Raw genomic sequence first — 24,804 nt, forward strand, 5'->3', positions numbered from 1 at the left:
TCTGCAGAAAAAAAACTGGGTTATTTCCAGTTTGGGGCCATTATGCTACGAGCATTCGTGGATAGTCTCCTTATAAATATATTACTATACTATGTATGAGTAGAATGGCTGGGTCTATGGTAGGTATATACGTAACAATTTAAGAAGCTATGAAATTGCTTTTCAAAGTGGATGGACCATTTTACCTTTCTAGTGGCAATGTCCGAGAGTCCAGTTGCTCTGCACCCTTAGCACCAGTTGGTACGATCCATCGTTTTAGTTTCAGCCATCGCACAGGGCGTACACAGATACATCATTTGCTTTATTTCCATAACCACTAATGGTACTGAGCACCTTTTCATGAGCTTATTTCCCATTCATATGTCTTTTTTGATATACATCTGTTCAAGTCTTTGAAGTGTTCAAATCTTTTGCTTTGAAATCATTTAAAAAGATGAGAAAAGACTGAATAAATTTTACCATTGGAAAACTCAGGGTATGTTCCTAAAAGACAAAGTTGATCTTTTTTAAAAATTTGAGGATTGTGTGGTTAAGAGAACTCAAGGTTGAAAATAGCAGCTGGAACAGATTGTAAATAATTTTTAATATCAAAAAAGGAGTTTTCTGTAAACAACAGGGATTACATTCTGGGATAAAATAGAAGAGTTATGTCAAATGACCAAGCCTCTCTCCTAAAACATAGTAGAGTCAACAAAACATAACTAAAAAATATGAAAAGAGAATCCCGGCAGCATTCACATGAGTGATGGGGGAGAGAGAGATTCCAGAAATCATGTGAACTCTCTTTCCAAAATCTACCTCCCTCCTAGTCAAAACAGCATCAAAGAAAAGAGCAAATGGAGAAAATTTTGAAAAAGACAGTTAGCTCCTCCTAATTATGAGGGGAAATGACTGAAGGTGTGAGTAATCACACCTGGGTTCAATATACCCCTGCCATTTCAAAGTCGCTCCACAGCAGCATCTCAGCAGGGGGCACGGACCTACCAGGATCCACCATGTTGCTCTGCTCCCCTCAGGAGGAGGTTAGAAGAGGGACTCGGACACAGGTGACAAACACAGGACCTGCGGGCCAAATTGGGCCCTTCACCTTGTTTTATCCACCCAGCGCCTTGTTCCTGCCCAGTGGCAGCACTGAGCTCTCGCATAACTGTTAAGAAGCAGTTACATTTATACAGTCCTAAAATTACATTCGGCCCCCACGAGGCTGATGTGGCCCCCGGTAAAAGTGAGTTTGACACCCCTGGACTGTGAGGATAGAAAAATAAAAAAGAAAATAGATTAAATAAGCTCCATCAAGGGAGAGAAAAGATAGCTTTCAATAGGAATGCGAGCAGAAATGAATGTGAGAAAAGGCTCTGGGATAAAACATAAATAAAGCGACTGTTTCCATTTGCAGTTTGACAGCAGCCTGATCATTCCCCGAGGCCTGCCTGCCTTTGCCATCCTTGGGGTCAGTACGAAGTAGAAGCGGCTCTGTGCCTACACGGCAGGCGTAGGGACTGACTGCGAGGATGAAAAGTGCTGCCCGCACAGGGTGCCTGCAGTGCCCCCCCCCCCCTCCCCCCCGCACTGCAGAAACAACAGGAACCCTCAGGGCACCTGATGCGGCTCTACCTAACGCACCTATGAGTTGTTAAATGAAAGAAAAAAATGTAAAGGAACGAGACTGGGTGAAAACAAATGCGTACAATCGTAGGTTTTCTGGGTATGTATCTGTTTTCACAGAGCGTGCAGTTATTTGTGGATTTAACAAGGGCTCATTTACTGCTGCATGTCTTCCTACAAATCAGTTAAGGGCAGGAAGGAACGGTGACAGCTGCGGCTGTCCAGCCATCTGAATTATGTTGCTTGGTGTTGAAGTTTTGCACGACTGTTTTGAAGAAAAGGCTCTTCTTTAATCCCTCCCCCCAGCTGTCCTGCTATAACTTACCGAGGAACTGCTCGCGTTGGTAACTACCGGCAGCTCTTTTTCCTCCTGCGTAGTATGATTGTCACAGGCATCACCTGGCTAACGAGAGAAATGAAAGTAATTGTTATCCAGGCATAGCCTTCCCAGCGTGATTGTTTCCTCAATTGTGCATTACACTAGAACCTGTAAAAATGTACAGACACGACACCGACTTGTTCATAATTACATTGAACCTTATAAATATCATGCACCAAAATAGAGACTGGTCTCCAAAGCAGATACTGCCAAAGGCCTGCCAAAATCACTTTTCTTCTTTAACTTATGAATACCATGATTCTGTCCAAAACGCTGTGTATCTGACTAAAAGGACTAAGTGTGATCCTGCGCTGGTTGCACCCAGTGAGACAAGAGTAAAATCGTACACAGTGAAGCCTTTGGGAAGGCTAACATCTTCCTGTAGAAGTGGAAGTTATCAGCTGGCTAACACTTCTTGCAGAACAGACATTCTCTAAGCATTAAATATGAGCCCGTACGCTGAGGGGAGCAGAATGGAAAGACGAAGAGGTTGGTAGATCCGTGTGAGGAATGCCAGCCATACCGGCTTCAGATTTCTTATTTTGTAAGGAAAATAAACCTCTAATTTTAGGTCTAAGTCATGTGGCATACTGATAAAATCATGCCATTTTAGTATCAGACTTCATGGCTATATTTTGCAATGATTATAGATCAATAGCAAGAACAGTCAGTTTTATTCAATTATGAAATTGGAAATACATTAGATTATCTCACAAATGCACATGACCGAAACATATTTCATTCGCAGTCACAGAAGACTGGAAAAGCTCTGGTTTCCATTACGCACGAAGCCATGTGCAGACTATTCTGACAACGACGGGCTGCACTGTGGGTCTCTCACAGACGCGCTAAGACTTCCGGCAGCACGTGCAATACAATGGCATTCCTCAAAATAACATGGAAATGTTCTATTCTCTGATGAGAGCAACTTTTGCAAAGTTAAATATAATGGATATTAATAAAGCCATAACTTTTTACATGAGACCTTAGAAACATTTATTGTTCATCTTGCTTTTCTGTATTTTCTTTCTCCAAAAATATATGTATTATACTGATAACAAAACACATGGTCTATTTTGAAGTGGAAACAACTGAGGAGGCACTACAAGAAAACTCAGGTAAGGACGGAGGGCTGAGGTGCACCACTCCCAGTCAAAATTAGAGGAAGTGTGTATTTCTGTAAGAACAAACTGCAGGGCGTACCCGGGCTGAACAGTACCAGAGAAACCGGGGAGCCGGGCGATACCTGGAGCTGGAAGAAGAGATGGGCCGCAGCTGGCCATGATACAGACTCTGGACTGGTCAGAGTTGGACTGTGTGGAAAGCCGGTGCTTGTCAGGAGCGGCAGGAGGCTCCCAAGGGGATTTCTCTCAAAAAAAAGAACTGACAACAACTAGAACAGGAACAGAACTACAGAAATGGAGCTCACATGGAGGGTTATCAACAGGGGAGTGGGAGGAGGAGAGAGGGGGGAAAGGTACAGAGAATAAGTAGCATAAATGATAGGTGGAAAATAGACAGGGGGAGAGTAACAATAGTGTAGGAAATGTAGAAGCCAAAGAACTTATAAGTATGACCCATGGACATGAACTATAGGGGGGGAATGTGGGAGGGAGGGGGTGGACGGGGTGGGCAGGATGGAGTGGAGTGAGGGGGGGAAATGGGACAACTGTAATAGCATAATCAATAAATACATTTAAAAAATTTTAAAAAATACTGTGGGAAAAAAAAAAAGAACTGAGCAGCCAGATGGGGACCTCATGGGCATAGGGACCTTGCATGTGTATAGGTCAGGCCAGCGAAGAGGGAGGAGTGGGGACACAATTTGCCCCCACTCAGTGCTTCACAAATTGCTCAAAGAGGGGCTGCAGGGGCTGGGAGAGGCAGCCCACAGAGACTTTTTCCAATAGTGGAACTGAGCCCTTGGTGCCCACCGAGGCCAGGCCATTGAAGGAAGAGGACGGTGGGTGCGATTTGTTCCCACTCGGGGCACCTCACGGACTGATCAAAGGGTTGCAAAACCAGGTAGATAATTGGCACTGGCCTGACGCAAATGCACAGAGTGGACAGTGTGGACCGCACAGTGCTCTGAGGGTGTGGGCTGGAAACTGGGCACCTGTGACCATTGTAGCCCAGACTGAGCCCCCATCCTCATGGGACCACAGGAAAGGAAAAGTGGAGCCCCCTCCCCTCAACCTGCAGGATCCAGGAAGACCTGCAAAGCCTGTTTGGCAGGTGGAAAATCAGCAGTAGGGAAAGAGTAAGACAGTAAGACCTGGAGCCCAGAGAAAACCAGAGATGGATCCAGAAAGAAGTCAGAAGGTGAACACCGACAGCCGAGACAGATTTCACTTTGCTACCCTTCAGAACTTACATGTTTTTTTCTCTTCTGTTTATTTAGTTCTTCTGTTTTGTTTTTATTGTTTGATTTGCTTTCTTATTCTCCCTTTCATATTGCATTTTAATTTTTCTTCTTTCACTTCACTCATATTTCAAATAACTCACTACCCTTGGTCTTTTGCTTTTTATTCTTTTTATTCCGATTATGTATTTCTTATCATACCATTGTTATTCCAAATCCCACACAGCACCCTTCCTTGGTCTTAATCACCATCTTCCTGAACTTTATTATATTGTGGTTAACTTTACTTTCTCTCACACTACACCGGGTTTCTATCCATTATTCTCACTGGTTCTCCTCCATCTAACCTCACATAAGCGCTCGTCTTTCTTATGTCAGCTCACATTCTTTTTCCCTTCTAAGAGTCTTATTTCTTTTTTACCTTTTATAAACAGTGTCTAGTTGGGTGAAATATCATGGTTATTGCTGTACTTCTCCAAAGAAACTCCTATATGTTCACTATTTGTTTGTACTTTAAATCCCATAGAAGACAGGCAGCAAACACAAGGCCCACGGGCCGAAGCTGGCGCTCCACCTTATTATATCTGGCGCGACACCTTGTTTCTACACAGCAGCAGCAGTGATCTCCTTACTCCTAGCTAAGGAGTAGATTTATACAGTCCTAAAATTACATTCAGCCCTTTGAAGGCAACCATGAGGCTGATGTGGGCCCCCGCCCCCTGAAAATGAGTTTGACACCCCTGCCATAGAATACTCTCCCACTGTCTCACTCCATTTTGCCCTTGTCCTGCCCCTGATCAGCTGAATAAGGAATTTTATTGAACTGTTTTCTCTCTCCCCCTTTTCTTTCTTTTCTTTCCCCTCCCCCCTACTCTCAATCTGGGCTTTACTTCCTACTCTTATTAGTTTGCTTCCCCCATCCTCTCAAAATCATTTTTCTTTACTGTAGACATCTCACATTCACTTTTCACTTTGCTACAATATTCTTATTCCCATTCTACCTTTATTAAACTTCATTCAGCTGTCGTTGCTCTCAACCCTGCTGTGGTTTTTCTGCAATTTTCTTCCCATTAGTCCAGTACCTTTTCAATTTTACTTCAAACCTCATAGTATATTCTTCCTCCTTCTTACCCCATTATTCCCATCGTGCTTTTGTGTTTTACTTATGTTGTGAATTTTGCTCTCATCCTTTCTTCACCTCAGTTCTATCCCAGCTCTTATCAATTCTCCTCCCTATTACCACACAACAACATTTTCCCCTCTTTTAGTCATCTCATCTTCCCTTTGGCATATCTTATAATATCCTTAATCTCTCTTCACCTTTATTAATCTTAGTTCAACTGTGGTAGAGACTGCTGATGTGGGTTCATTTTGCTGACATAGGTTTGGTTGTCTGGTAATACTGCTTTGTTAACCAACACAGGTACAACACCATATGAGACAAGGTGGGAGTAAACCCACTGGAGGGGAGAACCTACCAACAAAAGAGCCACCAACAGCTAAATCCCAAGTACAACAAGAGAGACAACACAAATGGAAGAAAGGGCAACCCTAGAGCATCCAAACAAGTTGATCAAAGAGACCGCACCACTGAGTCCCAGGGAACCCCTACTACAGAAGTTCACACTACAAAGTCAGCTGGCAAAGCAGAGCATCTAGAATCACAGAAACAAACAAAAAGAGTCACCTAAAATGGGGAGGCAAAGAACAAACCCACAGTTGAAAGGAATGGAAGACTCCCCAGTAAAAGAGCTAAATGAAATGGAGGCAAGCAAACTATCAGATACAGAATTCAAAAGGATGGTTGTATGGATGCTCAAGAAACTCACTGACAACTACAAAGAACTGAGTGGGAACTACAACAATATGAAAAGGAAATAGAAACTATAAACAAGAACCAGGAAGAAATGAAGAATGCAGTATTTGAAATAAAAACACACTAGAAGGAATTACAAGCAGGCTGGATGAAGCAGAGGACTTAATTAGTGAGCTGGAAGACAAGGTAGAAAGAAACACCCAGGTAGAGCAGCTGCACATAAAAAAGACTAAAAAAATATGAAGATGGCATAAGGGAACTGCAAGACAACATGAAACACAACAACATTCAAATCATAGGAATACCAGAAGAAGAACAGGAGCAAGGGATAGAAACCCTGTTTGGAAAAATAATGACAGAAAAATTCCTGAACCTGGAAAAGGGAAAAGCCACGCAAGTTCAGGAAGCACAGAGGGTACCAATCAAGATAAATCCAAAGAGGCCTTCTCCAAGACACATCATAATTAAAATGCCAAATATTAATCACAAAGAAAATCTTAAAGGCAACAAGGAAGAAACAACCAGTAACATATAGGGAAGCTCCAATAAGGCTATCAGCTGATTTCTCAACAGAAACACTACAAGCTAGAAGGGAATGGCAAGAAATAGTCCAAGTAATGAAAAGCAAAGGCCTGCAACCAAGACTACTCTATCCAGCAAGGCTTTCAATTAAAATGGAAGGTGAAATAAGGAGTTTCCCAGACAAAAGAAGGATAAAAGAATACATCTCCACCAAACCAGCACTGCAAGAGATGCTAAAGGGACTGCTATAAGAAGAAGAAGAAAAAGAGGAAGAGAGAGAGGAACACAGGGGGGAAAATGAATAAGTGCTATCAATAATAACCTTAAATGTAAATGGAATAAATGCTCCAATCAAAAGACATAGACAGCTGAATGGATAAGAAAACATGACCTGCACATATGCTGCCTACAAGAGACCCACCTCAGAATAAAAGACCTACACAGACTGAAAGTGAAAGGTTGAAAAAAAATATTCCAAGCAAATGGACAGGAAAAAGAAGCTGGGGTAGCAATACTTGTATCAAACAAAATAGACTTCAAAAGGCCATAAAAAGAGGCACAGAAGGACACTTCATTATACTCAAAGGAAGAATCCATCAAGAAGACATAAACATTATAAACATATATGCACCCAACATAGGAGCACCTGAATATATAAGGAAAATTTTGGAGGACTTCAAGAAAGATATAGACTAGCAACACACATATACAAGGGGATTTTTAAAACCCCACTGTCAACAATGGATAGGTCTTCCAAACAAAATATCAACAAGGATATTGTGGCACTTAACAATGCCCTAGGACTTAACTGATATATATGAAACCTTTCATCCCCCAAAAGCAAAATACACATTCTTTTCAAAAGCATATGGAACATTTTCAAAATAGACCCCATGATAGGACACAAAACAAGCCTCAACAAATTCAAGAAAACTGAAATTATATCAAGTATTTTCTTGGACCACAAGGGCTTGAAACTAGAAACCAACCTCAAACAAAAAAAACTCAAAAACATTCAAATCCATGGAGAATGAATAGCATGCTATTAAACAATGAATGGATTAACAATGGCATCAAGAAAGAAATCAAAATGTTTCTGGAAACAAATGAAAATGAACACACAACAGTCCAACACCTATGGGACACAGTGAAGGCAGTCCTAAGAGGGAAGTTCACAGGGATACAAGCATACCTAAAAAAGGTAGAGACATTTCAAATAAACAACCTAACCCTACATCTACAAGAACTGGAGAAACAGTAACAAAGCCCAGAGCAAGTAGAAGGAAGGAAATAACCAAGATTAAAGCAGAATTAAATGACATAGAGACTAAAAGAACAATTCAGAGGATTAATAAATCCAGGAGCTGGTTGTTTAAAAAGATAAACAAAATTGACAAGCCTATAAGCAGACTCATCAAGAAAAATGGAAAGAGGACCCAGAAATAAAATCAGAAATGAAAGAGGAGAGATTACAACTGATACCACAGAAATACAAAGGATTGTAAGAAATTACTACAAACAATTAAATGCCAAGAAATTTGAAAACCTGGGTGAAATGGACAAATTTCTAGAATGATATAATCTTCCAAAACTGAATGAAGAAGCACAAATCCTGAACAGACTGATAACAGCTGGTGAAATCAAAGCAGTAATCAAAAAACTCCTGGTACACAAAAGCCCTGAACCAGACAGTTTCACAGGAGAATTTTACAAAACATTTAAGGAAGAGCTAACCCCTATCCTTCTCAGACTATTCCAAAAACTACAAGAAGGAGGAAGACTCCCAAACTCTTTTTATGGGCTAGCATCATCCTAATCTCAAAACCACATAAAGACACAACAAAGAAAGAAAACCATAGGCCAATATCGCTGGTGAATATAGATGCTAAAATCTCAACAAAATATTGACAAACTGCATCCAGCAGATCATACAGCACAATCAAGTGGGATTCATCCCAGGGATTCAAGATGGTACAATATTCACAAATCAATAAACATAATACATCACATAAACAAAAGGAAAGATGAAAATCACATGATCATATCAATAGATGCAGAAAAAGCATTTGATAAGGTACAGCACCCATTTGTGATAAAAACACTCAGCAAAATGGGAGTAGAGAGAGCATACCTCAACATAATGAAGGCCATATACAAGAAACCTACAGCCAACATCATACTCAATGGGCAAAAACTAAAAGCTTTCCCACTGAGATCAGGAACAAGGCAAGGATGTCCGCTTTCACCACTGCTACTCAGCATTGTACTGGAAGTCCTAGCCGCAGTAATCATACAAGATAAGGAACTAAAAGGCACCCAAATTGGAAAGGAGGAAATAAAACTGTCATTGTTTACAGATGACATGACAGTGTACATAGAAATCTCTTTAGACTGCACCAAAAAAGTACTCGACCTATTAAGTGAATTTGGCAAAATAGCAGGATACAAAGTCAATACTTAGAAATTGAAGGCATTTTTGTACACCAATAATCAAATATCAGAAACAGAAATCAAGAAAAAAATCCCATTTGCTACGGCGACAAGAAAATACAGTACTAGGAATAAACCTAACTAGGGAGGTAAAAGACCTATACTCAGAAAACTACACAACACTGAAGAAAGAAATTAAAGAAGACACAAACAAATGGAAGCATATACCACGTTCATGGATTGGAAGAATTAACATCATCAGAATGTCCACACTACCCAAAGCAATTTATAGATTCAACACAATCCCTATTAAAACAACGACATATTTCACAGATATAGAACAAACAGTTCAGAAATTTATATGCAACCATAAATGACACTGAATAGCTGCAGCAATTTTGAGAAAGAAGAACAAAGTAGGAGGGATCACAACACTTGATATCAAACTGTATTACAACGCCACAGTAATCATAATAGTCTGGTACTGGCATAAGAACAGACACATAAATCAATGGAACAGAACAGAGAGCCCAGAAATAACCCCATATCTCTATGGTCAATTAATATTCAACAAAGGGGACAGAAGCATAAGATGAAGTAAAAATAGCCTCTTCAACAAATGGTATTGGGAGATCTAGACAGCTACATGCAAAAAAATGCAACTCAACCACCTACTTGCACCATGCACAAAAATAAACTCAAGATGGATAAAAGATTTAAATATAAGTCACGACATTATAACAGTCCTAGAGGAGAACATAGGCAGGAAAATCTCAGATATTCCATACAGAAATATTTTCACCAATATGTCCCCTAGAGCAAGGGTCATAAACAAATTAAAAAGCTTCTGCACAGGTAAAGAAAACATTAGCAAAATGAAAAGGGAACCAACCATATGGGAAAATATATTTGCCAATGATACTTCAGACAAGGGTTTGATTTTCCAAATATATAAAGAACTCACACGACTCCACTGTAGGAAGACGAACAACCCAATTAAAAAAATGGGAAAAGAACCTGGACAGACACTTCTCCAAGGAAGACACACAAGAGGGCCCAGAGACATATGAAAGGATGCTCAGCATCACTAGCCATCAGAGAGGTACAAATTAAAACCACAATGAGATAACACTTCACACCAGTCAGGATGGCCATTATAAACAAATCAACAAACAAGTGCTGGCAAGGTTGTGGAGAAAAGGGAACCCCAGTATACTGTAGGTGGGAATGCAGACTAGTGCAGCCACTGGGAAGAACAGCATGGAATATCCTCAGAAAACTAAAAATGGAACTACTTTTTGACCCGGCAATTCTACTGCTGGGATTACACCCTAAGAATCCTGAAACACCAATTCAAAAGAACCTACGCACCTCAATCTTCATAACAGCACAATTTATAATAGCCAAGTACTGGAAGCAACCTAGGTGCTTATCAGTAAATGAGTGGATCAAAAAACTGCACATTTACACAGTGGAATACTACGCAGCAGAAAGAAAGAAGGAGCTCCTACCCTTTGCAACAGCTTGGATGGATCTAGAGAGCATTATGCTAGGTGAAATAAGCCAGGTGGTGAAAAACAAATACCATATGATCTCACCTATAAGTGGAATCTAATCAACAAAACAACCGAGCAAGCAAAATACAACCAGAGACACTGAAATAAAGAACAAATTGACAGTAACCAGAGGGGAGGGGAGAGGCAGATAACAGAGGAATGAAGGGGAAGGGTTATTAAGGAACAGGTATAAAGACCCATGGACAAAGCGAAAAGGGTTAGGACTGAGGGTGGGAGGTGGGTGTGTGTGTGACAGGGAAGAGTAGTGGGGGAGAAAATGGAGACAACTGTACTTGAACAAGAAAACAAATAAATAAAAGTTTATGTTGTTGTATTGAGAAAAAAAAAAACAAGCTGCAAATGGCACTGGAAACCAACAAAGTGTTCTAATAACAGATCAGAATTTGTTAGAAATTCCTGAAGTTAAAATGTAAGCAATTTATTTCGTAACTGTAGAGAAGTTCTCAGACTAAGAACAGCATAAGACAACCTTGCTGGGATGGAAAGGAGGGATCCACAAAAAACAAATAAACAAACAACAAAGATCAGAGTGAAAATTACAAAGGGCAGTAAGGGGCTGGAGGGTAACAGCCAGGATAAGTTACTGTAAAGCGCTTTCTCGAAAGAGGGCTAGGCTGACCTCCCAACAGCCCCTTTTATACTAAACAGCAGGCAGGCACTATGTATGAAGCCAAGAAAAACAATCTAAATGATGTGAACTATCTGCCTTGTTAACATGTCCAGTGTTGGGACCAAAAAAAGACTGTAATTTAATCAGGTTACTCTGAACCTCCACAGAAGATGTGGATGGGAGAATAAAAGGAAAACATCAGCTTTGTCTAGGACAGAAAATCAAGTTGTGCACTGCTCTCCCTTTGGCACTGAAGGTGTGTGGGGGGGGGGGTGGGGGGATGGGTGTATGTGTACTAATGCCTGTGTGCTGTTTAACTTCTACTTACACACCGTTCTCATACTTTACTTATGTATACAGTACTCTAATTTTTCCCTCTTATTCAAGAAAAAGTTATTGGAAAATATGTAATGGCAGGAAATCATAGCAATGACATATCCTAAGTCATTGAATAATCAACCCAGTTCACTAATAAATATAAATTAATCACCAAATATCATCAGTCACTGGAGAAAATCAACATAAAAAGTCAGCCATGGAGAAAATTAACATCCTGAAAAGACATGTAGTGATAAACAGTCTGGGAGAAAGAGATAACTGAAGGGAGAGAAGGCTGCTTATAATGATTTAATAATTTCACAGGGATTTGAGAAACTATTGTATCCATAAATCAGAAGCTAACTATAATAATAAAGGGGAAGCCAGTAAAAAAGCAAGAGTTCTTGTGAATTAACAGAACAATTGCTGAATTAAAAAAATTAATGGCAGTTAAATTATAACTACTCAGGGCAAATATTAGAATTAGGGATCTACAAAATGATGTACACGAAATCATTACTAGCATACGGAACAAAAAAAGATACATAAAATATAAAAGAAAATTTAAGAGATATGTGAGTTTAAAGTAATGAAAGAAAAAATACAGAAAATGAGAAAAATAATTAGAGAAATGATGGGAAGAGAATGTTCAGAACTAAACAGAACATTTACAGAAACAAAAAACTGAGTGCTAATCATGATTAAAAAAATAATTTTATATCCTCATGATCGTTCAAGTCTCCAACAATAATAATAACCCTAAAAACCTTCATGAAAATAAGAACAGGATCTACATAGAGGATTAGATTTAGAGAGGCATCAGACTTCTCAATATTAACACTATATGTAAAAGCAAATAGATGAATGTTTACATATATCAAAGAAACTGATTTAGGGCCTAGCATTTTGATACTCACCAAGTTAGGATTTAAGCTTTTGGATATGAAAGTTTAGTATCCAGAGATATTTCTTACCAGATTTGCTCAAAGGATAAAAGGCTGAATCTGATAAGAAGATGTAATATTTTGTAATATATGTGATTATGCCAATTAATATTTTTATTGTTCTCTGTAGTCATTCTGTAAGGCTAGCCTCATCACCCCCTGTGAGAAAGAACAGTACACCTGACCCTTGAACAGCAGGAATTCACGGATACGTTCATGGGTCAGGTGTACTTGCTTTCTCATTCTGTAAACTTGTGAGCTGTTCACGGTAAAACAATTGTTCTCTTCCATCTCAGTGAGAAGTTTCTTCACGTGTTTGGCACCACACCTGACCCTGATTAACCTTTTAAAAGGAGGAAGACCTTCAAGAAATTGAAATAACAGGTGATAAATAAAAGTGAGAAAACAGAAAAGAAATAAAATAAATACAGACTAATCATGAGAGTCCATGGCTAAGGGTGGAAGTGTCAGTGGTGTGGCGTAAGACCTAACGTAAGGCCTGCTGTTCTGTGCTGCCTGGACCACAAGTTCCCCTCCCATTCTGCCCCTGTACATAAGGTGCCCCAGCCAGACAAAGCTCCTTATCCAGAGGACCAGACACAGTTCCTCATTATCCCTGACAGGTAGGTTTCAGTTCCTTGCCAGCCTGTGAAATCATTCAAACAAGCCAATCACATCCTCCCATGGGACCAGGGGGCACCCGACCCTCTTGTTACTACAAAGCCTGCCTCCTGCAGCCCGGCTTATTCACTGGGCCCTCGAGAGCACCCCACCTGTGGCTCTGTGGGGTGTGTGGTGTCCTCCAGCCCCAGGCTGTGAGAATATGTGACTAATACATTGCTGTCAAGTACCAGGTGTCACGTGTTCAGCCATCCTTATAAGCCTAGGGCAGGAATCTCTCCCTCACCTGTGAGGTCAGTAAGAGGCAATCAAAATGTAGGTAAAGTCAGGTGGGGTAAAGGCTCATAGAAACCCATCATTTGGAAACAGGCTAGTGTCTACTGACTTTTTCCTCCTCTGGCTGAGGGAAGAGGCTGCCGTGAAGGAAAACAGAGCGGGAAGAGAGGAACAAATATCTCGGGTCAAGTTCCTGGTTGGAATATAAGACTCCCTGCACTGAGGAGGCCACATGAAGCCTGTTTCTAACTCGACAGAAAATGTAAAAACCTCTGACTAGAAAGAGTTAGCTCTCTTATAAGAAATACAATAAAATTAGAAAAAAAACTAGAGACAAAATCAGCAAAACAGGATTGCTCACAGCCCCAGCTGACCAGACTCTGCCTCCGCCCTTGGCTTACCCTCAGTAAATGACAGGCAACCAGAACACAAACTGTTCACATCCAAACCCTGCAAAAGAAATTTGCAAGGGACAAAAAGTAACCCATGACAGAGTGCCCCGTACAAAATATACATAAGATGAAAATAGATTACATAGAAACTAAAAAACTAAACATCATCATTGTCTTCTTCATGGGATCAAAGGTGGTATAGGGGGTATTCTTAGAAGAGCAAAGAGTCCCTCTTATTGTTAGGAAGGAAAAAAAGCTGAGCTCAAGAGAAGGAAACATATTGAAGCGTAAGAGAGGCAAGTCCGCCGCTGCCAGTGTTCTGCAGCCGTGAGTCCAACTGGAGAGAGATACCAGCAAACCCTGACCTTTCCACTTTTCCTACTGGGGGTGCACCACTTCAAAACAGACGCTGGCCTCATGCCAAGTGGCACAGATCACAGCGGGATGAACTCATCTCGCAAAATAAAGCCTTCCACTGAGACAGCTTCCCTGGCAGTTACAAACTCCAATTTGCTCTCTTTGAAACTCTGTTCTAAAATGAACACAGTGGCTCTAATGAAATGTCTCACCTCCTGTGACATAATGAAAAATGTCTCCCCCCTGTGCTGGATGCTGCACTTTTTCCCCACTTACTGCCGTACATTGTGCTGCTGCCCCCCAAATATTTACATTTAAAAAATAACTGAAATGTCAAAATATTTCCTATATGAGAATTACATTAATATTGAAAGTTACGTGGAGGGTAGTGCAAAATTTTCCATTATTCACTCAACAAGGAGAACAGAGGCGTAGCTAATGGCCTCCCGCACACTCTGACACGGCTGTGGCTGTAGCTGGAGCTGTGGTTGTTTTCGACGTTGCAGATACAGGTCGGCCATGTAGTTACTTGTGGTTTTAACTATTTAATTACTTATTCCCGAGTACAAGAGTCTCCTTTTTGTTGTTACAAGCAGGGATTTTTTCCCCCAAGTATTCCTGACTGCCTTGAAATAATTACTTTTTCCTAATCTCCTTACTCTTAATTCCTCTTGCTTTATCTTACCAGTAGGCCATTTCTGGAGGGAACTGCTGATATCCCTTCTTCATCCAGGGTTGCATCCAAAAGAGGAGTTGGGATACAAGAAAAATCATCTGGCTATTGAAAAAAAAAATGAAAGTGCATTATTATTCAGGCATATTCTCCCAAAGGCCATTGTGCATTCAGTGGTGTGGTATGTATAATATGTATACATTCATACATACTTGTGGAGCTCTACATACATATGACTTGCCTGTGTTCATTCATCATTGCATCTAGTCATTTATCAGCCAATATTTGCCAGGATGATGATAGACGCTGGTCTCTATGGAGACCAGATACTGTCAACTGCCTACCCCTAACTTAGGCACTTATCTTCCTCAATAGCATACTAATATATTTTTAGAAGTTTTGTGTCCATCTTTAAAAATTTTGATTTTCCAGGCTTTCTTGCAGCTTAAAGATGTTCATATAACAGTTCTGGATGACAGGTGGTAAATGGAATTCTACCGTATCAGATTTCCAGGAAAGGAAGGCCAGAGGGACAGAAGCAGTCAGTACAAGTTCCAGGAACTTCCAGGAACATGGACATGCTGCCCATAGTGACCAAATCAACTTATAAGCAATAGGATGAATGCCTCATATGAAAGACAAAATAGAAATGCAAAAGGAAGTTGGGTCAATGCTAAGGAAAAGGAACACTTACCTTTAGCTTCTTAAAGAGAGAAAAACAAACACCTATATTTGTATAACTCATGATTTCTTGGATTTTCTGTTACATGCAGTCAAATGTATATAAGTGATATAATCAATCATATTTTTTTAAAACAGGATGTATGACCCTACTTATACGGTCAATTATAAGTCAGTACCACCTTTAACAGTTATCAATAATGAAATTGGAAATAAATTAGAATGATTATTTTGCTCAATTAAATGTTACTGAAAGAAGTATTTGGTTCACATATTTTGATTACCATAAAAATGTATCTGGACACTGGAGTTCTGTTCCTGCTGAGTAAGACTACAGACCTTGTGTTATGTACCCACAGGTGGATTTAGTATTTGTGATCTAGTGTATAATGGCTCTACTAAAACAAGGGTTGAATATTCTATTCCTTTATGGTAAGAACTCCATTGAAAATAAAATTTACTGGATATTTAAGGAAATCATAAAATTTTATTTGGGTCCATAGAAATAGTCATTTTTTTAACCTTCCTTGTCTATATTTTCTAAGTTTCCAGTAAAGATTATGTATTACTTTTATAATAATTAAAAAAAACACTTGGGGGAAGGGACAATACTACTTATTAGCATAAGAAAGTTGGGTCAAGATAACAAAATACACATACCACTTTCACTTCCCCCTGAAAATCACTCAAAGTGCCAAGAGAGACATCTTTTCCATAGAGTAATTCTAGAAACCATTAACATTTCCACTAGAAGAACAGAAATTGTTGAATGTTCCTGGGAGATAAAAAGTAAGCAAGAATGGTTTGATAAGAATAGAGGAAAACCTCAGCCTGTAAAAAAGGTACAAGAGGAAAATGTGTAGCAGATAAATGCTGATCCAGAAAAAATCTCCTATTAAGAACAACAACAAAGAAGAGCACATACCACCCCTCAGTTCAGAAAACAATGAACAAAGTAACTGAAGAATGTTTTTCTGAACAAAGAGGCCAGGAGACCTTTTCTCCCTCTGACACTGAGCAATAGGTAACAGCTAAATGCAGTTCTAGGTTAAAACCCAAGAAGTGTCCTCTTGGTGACAGAGTGGCCACCTGCCTTGGGGATGGTGGTGGCTGTCTTAGCATGTGTGTGGTTGTCTTGAACAAAAAGAGAGTTGAAAGGCACTTCACTGAGGCCTTCTAAAAGGATATGGGCAGGAGCATAGAAAGGGAAGTTAGGCTTGCCTGATAGGAAAATTAATTAGGATCCTGCAGGACTCTTTGTTACTTTGACACTGATGTCATATTTATGCCTGTTTAAGTGAAATGTGACAGTTGACATGGACACACTTCACCATTCACAGATACCCAGACTCCTATTCACAAGGGAGTTCTGGAGAGAAAACAGGTTTACAAAACTGCATAGGAAATATACAGCCACTACCTATACTAATCAATCAATCAATATAGTCCTCTGTAAATAAATGTCAATCAACACCCAGGGATCAAAATCAACTGAATAGCAGTGAAAGAGAAAAACGATGCCAAAAATAAACACTTAACCCTGAAGTAAACAGATAATTTACAGAAAATAAGAGAACTCTGGAATTTAGGTCTTAATTTAGTAACTTCAGAGTGCTGAGAGGTTACTGCAGCCAAGAAACAAGAACGGATGGCTAAAAAATGGGGAAATCAGGGGCAAGCAGAGCCTGTGGGAAATTAACAATATAACTGTTAAATTTTTAAAAATAAAGGCATATTCTTCTGACCAAGATGGAGGCGTAGGTAGACACACTTTGCCTCCTCACACAACCAAAAGAAAAACAACAACAAATGTAAAAACAGAAAACCAGAACTGACAAAAAAATTGAACTGTACGGAAATTTGATAACCAAGGACCTAAAGAAGGAACACTCATCCAGACCGGTAGGAGGAGTGGAGACAGGCGGCCAGGAGGAGAGGACTCGTGAAAGGTGGGGGCTGGAAGACCAGGGTGGTCAAGGCGGCAGCTGGCGGAGCACGGAACTCCACACTTGCATGGGGTTCAGACGGGGAGGAACAACTGGGGAACAAGACGAATTGCGCCACCCAGGGTCCCAGTGCAGGGAAATAGAGCCTCAAAGCCTCTGACTGAAAACACCTGTGGGGGTTGAGGCGGTGGGAGAAACTCCCAGCCTCACAGGAGAGTTTGTTGCAGAGACCCAGAAGGTCCTAAACATACACAAAACTCACCCACCCAGGAATCAGCACCAGAAGGGCCCAATTTGCTTGTGGGTAGCAGGGGAAGTGACTAAAAGCTGGCAGAGAGCTGATGGGGCCAAATTGTTCCTGCTCAGGCCCCTCCCCCACGTAGAGCGTTACAAGGCAGCTACACCGGTTGCCCCGCCCTAGTGAATACCTAAGGCTCCACCACTTACCACGTAACAGGTGTGCTGAGACAAAAAAAAAAATATGGCCCAAATGAAAAAAACAGATCAAAGCTCCTGAAAAAATGCAACTAAGTAAAGAAGAGATAGCCAACCTATCAGATGCACAATTCAAAACACTGGTAATCAGGGCACTTGCAGAATTGGTTGAGTATGGTCGCAAAATAGAGGAAAAAGTGAAGGCTATGAAAAGTGAAATAAAGGGAACCAACAGTGAGGGGAAGGAAACCAGGACTCAAATCAACAGTTTAGAGCAGAAGGAAGAAATAAACATTCAACAAGAACAGAATGAAGAAACAAGAATTCAAAAAAATGAGGAGAGGCTTAGGAACCTCTGGGATAACTTTAAACGTTCCAACAGCTTCATAAGGATGCCAGAAGGAGAAGAGGAAGACCAAGATATTGAAAACTTATTTCAAAAAATAATGAAGGAGAACCTCCCCAATCTGACGAAGGAAATAGACTTCAAGAAAGTCCAGGAAGCTCAGAGAGTCCCAAAGAAGTGGGACCCAAGGAAGCTCACACCAAGGCACATCATAATTACATTACCCAATATTACAGATAAGAAGAGAATCTTAAAAGCAGCTAAAGGAAAGGAGACAGTTACCTCCAATGGAGTTCCCATAAGACTCTCAGCTGATTTCTCAATAGAAACCTTGCCAAGTCATGAAAGGCAAGGACCTGCATCCAAGATGACTCTATCCACCAAGGCTATTATTTAGAATGGAAGGGCAGATCAAGTGCTTCTCAGATAAGGTCAAGTTAAAGGAGTTCATCATCACCAAGCCCTTATTTTATGAAATGTTAAAGGGACTTATCTAAGAAAAAGAAGATGAAAAATATGAACAGTAAAATGACAACAAACTCACAACTATCAACAACTGAACCTAAAAAAACCTAAACCAAAAACAAACTAAGCAAACAACTAGAACAGGCACTGAATCACAGAAATGGAGATCACATATAGAGTATTCAGCAGGAAAGGGGAGCGGGGAATGGAGGAAAAGGTACAGAGAATAGGTAGCATAAATGGTAGGTAGAAAATAGACAGGGTGAGGTTAGGAATACTACAGAAAATGTAAAAGCCAAAGAACTTATATGTACAACCCATGGACATGAACTAACAGGGAGAGGGGGAATGTGGGTGGGAGGGGCTGTGCAGGGTGGAGGTGAATAAAGGGGGGGAAATGGAACAACTGTAATAGTATAATCAATAAAGTATATTTAAAAATAAAAAATATAGGCATATTGCTAATATAAAAAATTACATTGAAGGGATATTCAAGAATGCAGACCAAACATACATGCACAACAAATCTTGGAATATATAAGGGAACACGTAAGAGAAAGAGAGGCTCCATCCAAATATTGCAACAATTATCTAACAGGAATTCTACCAGGAGATAACAGAGAAAATGAATGAAATCAATATTGTTTTAAATGTTAGAAAAAACATGTGGAACCTGAAGAATGAACGAGCTGTCATATTGGAAGAGCTCACTTTGTAGTGACCAGGATGAATTTTTCAAAAAGGTGAAACAGGTAAAAATTTCAAGGTTCCAATGACAAAAATAAAATTGGAAAAGCTTCCACGTCCGCATGTAATGAAGTGGGATTGATACAGGCCCTGCTGCAGTGGTGCATGAGAGGAGCTAATGGACAAGCACCTTCAAAATTCTGAAGGAAAATGGCTTTGAGCATGGGCTTCTATGTGCAAAAAATTAAGAGAAAAACTAGTGTCATCTACACATTTGTCTTTCAAGTCATTGAGTTTCTATCTCCACTAGGTAAGTTTGCTGGGTCAAATTCGTATGTCTAAGACTGATGCAAAATTACCTTACAAAAATTATGATGTGACGTGGAAAAATTTAGGTAATTATTCTACTGATGTAGATTAATGATGCCAAAGAAAGAAAAAGAGTAGTAGGAAATAATGGGAGGGAGACAGAGAGACAAAGAAGAGGAAGAGGAGGAGGAGGAGGAGAAAGAGAAGGAGAAGTAAAAGCGCATTCACAAAGAGACAGACCAGGACAGATATTTGGACAAAAAGAAGGAGAGAGGGAGGAACTGGTGTTTATGCTGTCAAATTTAAATAAGAAACTGAAAATTTTAGGTGCACTCCTAAAAGACTTTCATATCTCTTTACTTGGAGAAACAGATGCTGATTTCTTTGGAGACACAGATGCTGATTTTTTTGTGGATAAAAAAAAATCTGTGAGGATGATTATTAGGCTTTACATATTGTAAATGTACAATATTTTTTAAAGTACTGCTTTTTACATTTGAACAGAGAACAAACTGAATTTTTAAGCAGTGTATGCAACGCCAGGCTTTCACTGACTTCCAGAAATCCCACTTGCCTGAATGACACAAGACCTCTTCCCCTCGAGTACTTGGTCTTTCTTTTCCCTGCAACTGCTCCCCCTGCCTCATTCCCATTCTCCACTCTTTCAAGAACCGGGGCTTCAGCAGCAAGACTGGAAGAGTAGAAGAGAAAAGACAACAGGAGGAAGAGCCACCCCTGCCCTCCGCAGGCTGCCTCTGCGCCCACAAAGGCACTGTCTTAGGCCCTCTCTCTGCCTTTGCTGGAGTTGAACACCCAACAGCTTGTTGCACCTGTGCATTATGGAAAAGTCGAAGACTTTTTATTTCTTTTTATACTTAAAGCCCCAATGGGTAAGTGCCCACTTTACATTTCCCTTCAGGATCTAAGTAAAAGAAGGGGCAGGAGCACAAAAAGATCCTTTTGCCTCCCTGTTTCTATTGTACTAGTCAGCCAGTTTTAGGAATTCTAAAGAGGCTACTTTCGCATTTTCTTAAGTAACTGGAGAATTTGGGAGAAACCAATAGACCCTTTCCTATTTTGTAGTTTGCTAGCAAAGAGCAACAAACTTTGTCTGAAGTAGCTGTAAACGGAAGTGGCAAAGAAATCATATAGCCCAAGTTCTCAGGACTCTCTCAAGATGATCTGGAAGATAGCTAAAAAATGACCCAGGGAATTTAAACCAGCAGGGTAAGACTTTTCCTTGGTAGACATCTCAGCCAGGAACCTGTGGCTGGAGCCCTTGTCTGAAGTTGTGGGCATCCCTCTTATTTATTTGATTACAGCTGTAGGAAATCTCACCATCCAGGAAGACACAGGTTTCAAATAGTTTGAAAGTTCAAACAGCACAGAACTCTAAACACACTTACCTCAAGGTATATCATTATATTCAGCAGAAGATTCTAGAAGTGTGCTATTTAATTCATTAGCTACAGGCCACATGTAACTATTTAGATTTAAATCAATTAAGTTTAGATAAAATTAAAAATTCAATTCCTTCTTCACATCAGCTGTATTTCAAATGCTAGTGTCCCATGTGACTGGGGCTACCACATTGGATGGCACAGAAACACATCATTTCTATGGCTGTAGCAAGTTCTAAAGGATAGTGCTGTGCTAGGACAGTATTAGCACAGGTGCAAAGGGTCACTATGTATATGTGAGCTGCTCTGGCCACTACTCCATGTGATTAATATATCTAGGAGACGATACGACTTACAGACAACCTAACGTAACTCAAGTGGGAAACTGTCTTCAACTATGCTTGCCACCCAAGATCCTTGAAGTTTTACATTATGTCATTATTGATATTACAACTAAACAGGTGAATAACCTAAATCAGAGTGATTAACTAATTTGCCCAAGGCAACTTTTTTGTAACTGCAGCAGAATATCAAGTTGCCCTTTACCCGTATACTAATTACTCCCAAAGTTCCAAGAATCCTATCTGCATACAACCTAATATAGGACCTTTCACAGCAAATGTGTCCAGTAAGTATTTGTTGCATCAATGACGCAGGTATGCAATGCACATTGCAATGATGCAATGAATGCATGAATAAATGAGTTGTAAGGCAGAGCGCACAGTAAAACAAACACATAGCAGAACATGATAAACAGCCTCAGAAATAAAAGCAAGTCTGTGGAACTGCTCGGGGTAAGCTGAAATTTCAACCAGCGGTTCCTTATAAAACATGTGATGCTCCCTTACACTTTTCAGGAGTCTTTCCTTCTCCTACTTAATTTATGCTCATATCTTTCAATTTTTTACCTTTTTAATTTATTTGACAATAAAGGCTACCCTATGCACTCACCCACTTCCACCCCCATTTAAAACAAACCACCCGGATTTGCGTGTAATACTGGGGCCACTTTCCCAGAACTCCTGGAACTATTTCCATTTAGCACTTAGATTTAAGTAAAAGCTCTGTGTACCCCATCCACAAAGACTTGCTCCATGACAAAAAGTTATTCTACAAGTCAATCAAAAAGGGAATGCATTTAGTGCTGAGGGAGATTGCTGAATGGGAGATAAGGAATGATAGCTTAAGTTTCAAATCTGTAAAACTTTGGACCCTGCTGTCTGCTTTAGTTTCCTTTAAAATCTAGCAAGTGAATGGCCTTGTCTGATGCTTTTCCTTGTTCTCCTCCTTCCCCTTCCCTCCACCCCCAACCACCCGAACCAAACCTTTGAGCCGCCTTCATCACTTACAGGAGAGCCGCTGACTCCAAAGATGTCTCGGACATCCCTGACGGCCTGCTTGTTCTTTTTCCTCATGGTTTGGGTATAAGTATTGTATCTCTTTTTCACTGCAGCTGCTTGGGTTCGAGTCAATGTGGAGAGCAAGGCTTTGCCGTCCTCCTCTTCATCACCTGAGATCAGGGTTGATAAACCCACATCTTGCAACCACTCTGCTTCAAGTTCCCCTTCTGTAAAATGACATGACCAAGAGAAGGTTAGAACATTCTGTCTGATTGGACGACGTGTAGGTCTTGCATACCAGTGAATAAGAAATATCAGGAAACAATATATTAAGACCGTCCTTTTTCAAAGTTATGGAAAAGGCCTATAAAATGAACAAAGGTCTGTATTTTATTTTTCTAATGAGTCAAATTTTAAAGTGTTTTCTAGTACAGTAAGGTTAATTGGCAGACTGGGTAAGGCATTTTTCCTTGTCAGACAGTTAAATATAAGCCCTATCTGGACTATCAATTCAAAAAAGGATAAAATATGAATATTTAAACTAAAACCATAATAGAAAAAGAGGGGTTTAATAGCACACAAAACAGTGTTTTAATCCCTCAAAGGCAGATTGAAATCCCAATGCTGCCATTTACTAGATGAAAGACTTAGGAAAGTTTTAAGATATCTCTTGGGCTCAGTGTGCTCTTGGCAAAATAGAGGTAATAATAACAAAATTATTAGGTGGCTATGAGGATTGTTTTATCAACATAGTTATAAAAATGTATGTTCAATAGATATTTGTTCTCTTACTGTTCTCCTTATTCTAAACAGTAGGCAATTTTTCTATTTTTCAGAAGGCAATTTAAAAATGTAAGATCTGTCATAATAAAAATCAACTGCCGTGGTAAATTAGAAGTACAGAAATAATAAATAATTCCAAATAACAACATCTTGTAATAGAAAATCCACTGCTCGTACAATTTTGGGAACTGTGCTAAACAAGCTAAACAAGCCCCCCTGAATGGGGTTTGTCTAAAGAGCAGATCCGACTGATTTGTAAACGGCCTCTTCAAAGGGTCAGTGCGGGAGTCTCGGACTGTGCTTGCCTTGCTCCATCACTGGCATGTGAACAAAGCCGTCCAATGTGCTTCACAGGTCCAGTTTCTTAGCCAGGCAAATCTTTTATTTACGTTTTCGTTTTTATTGTTCATTTGTTTTATAAGCATTCCCTTTAACAGAAAATGCAACGGTGAGCCTAAGTTGTGCCATTCTGTGCTAATCCACCGCATTAGTAAGTTTGTCGGAGAACCATATTAAAAAGGGAAAAAAATCTTCCAGGAAAGGTAGAGTAGCTTATGTAAAACAATTATGAACTCTGAACTAAGTACATAAAAATAACTATTTGAAGGTAATGGGGAGGAACCAAGTGTAGGCAGGAACTGAAACACAATTAAATTTTGATAAAAGAAAATGCACTGGGTAAGATTCACATTTATGCAACTTTAAAACTGAGGTCATTTTCCAATTCCTATACTGCTGGGTGGCTAGAACTCAAACATAAAACCACAATTTTACTTATTTGAGAAGTCAGAGAATAGAGTATGGGATTATTAGAACAGCTGGAAAGCAGAAACATCCCCATTAAGAGAGTCACCTAGGAAACAGCTTCAAAATCTGTGCATAAATTCTGACCAAATCCTTGACTACACTTTAAACTAAAAAGGTATATGAAAGACACCAAGCACCCTATTGAAAAACAGTAGCTACCAGGCTAAATGAATGACCAAGATTATATACGCTGCCCAGGGCAGGGAAGACAGACTCGGGAGTGTGAGTCTCAAGTTAACTGCTACAACTAAAATTAACCCCCATTAGAGGGAAATAAGTGAATACAGAGTCTCTAAATCATATTAATAATGTCATAATATTATTATACTATCAAAAATGTTACAATATAATAAAAAGAAAAATGGATTAATTTATCAAAGAAAAGGTAGTTGATAGAAAGTGACTCAAATAACTGATCTTGGGCAAGGACTTTGAAGCAGCCTTCATATCTAGACTCAGGAACAAAGGAAAAGATGCTCATGATGAATACACAGAATATTACAGCAAAAGTGAAAGTATAAAAATATCTAAAAGAACTAAAATTTAAATTATAGAACTAGAAATTAAAATATATTAAATAAAAAGTTTGCTGAAAGGGCTTAACAGCATACTAGAGACCGTAAAGGGGCCGTTCAATTTGGATATTCAACAGAAATTATCCAATGTGAAAGAAAGAAAAATATTTTAAACATTTAAAACATTCCCCAGTGATCTGAGGGAAAT

At 39.7% G+C, this 24,804-nt stretch overlaps 1 protein-coding gene across 2 annotated transcripts in view; it reads right to left on the minus strand.

Annotated features, from left to right (window-relative positions):
* The window catches only part of ARHGAP28 (Rho GTPase activating protein 28), a 205,399-nt gene that overhangs the window by 56,704 nt on the left and 123,891 nt on the right, over positions 1 to 24,804 (minus strand). For both annotated transcript variants that reach the window (XM_045187954.3, XM_045187955.3), the window contains exons 3-5: positions 22,501 to 22,718; positions 14,895 to 14,987; positions 1,931 to 2,008 (exon numbers count right to left, since the gene is read on the minus strand). In XM_045187954.3, coding sequence (XP_045043889.2) covers positions 1,931 to 2,008; positions 14,895 to 14,987; positions 22,501 to 22,718 — 389 coding nt within the window. The remainder of the gene's footprint in view (positions 1 to 1,930; positions 2,009 to 14,894; positions 14,988 to 22,500; positions 22,719 to 24,804) is intronic.

This window comes from Desmodus rotundus, chromosome 10, assembly GCF_022682495.2.
Source record: "Desmodus rotundus isolate HL8 chromosome 10, HLdesRot8A.1, whole genome shotgun sequence".
Lineage (NCBI taxonomy): Eukaryota > Metazoa > Chordata > Mammalia > Chiroptera > Phyllostomidae > Desmodus > Desmodus rotundus.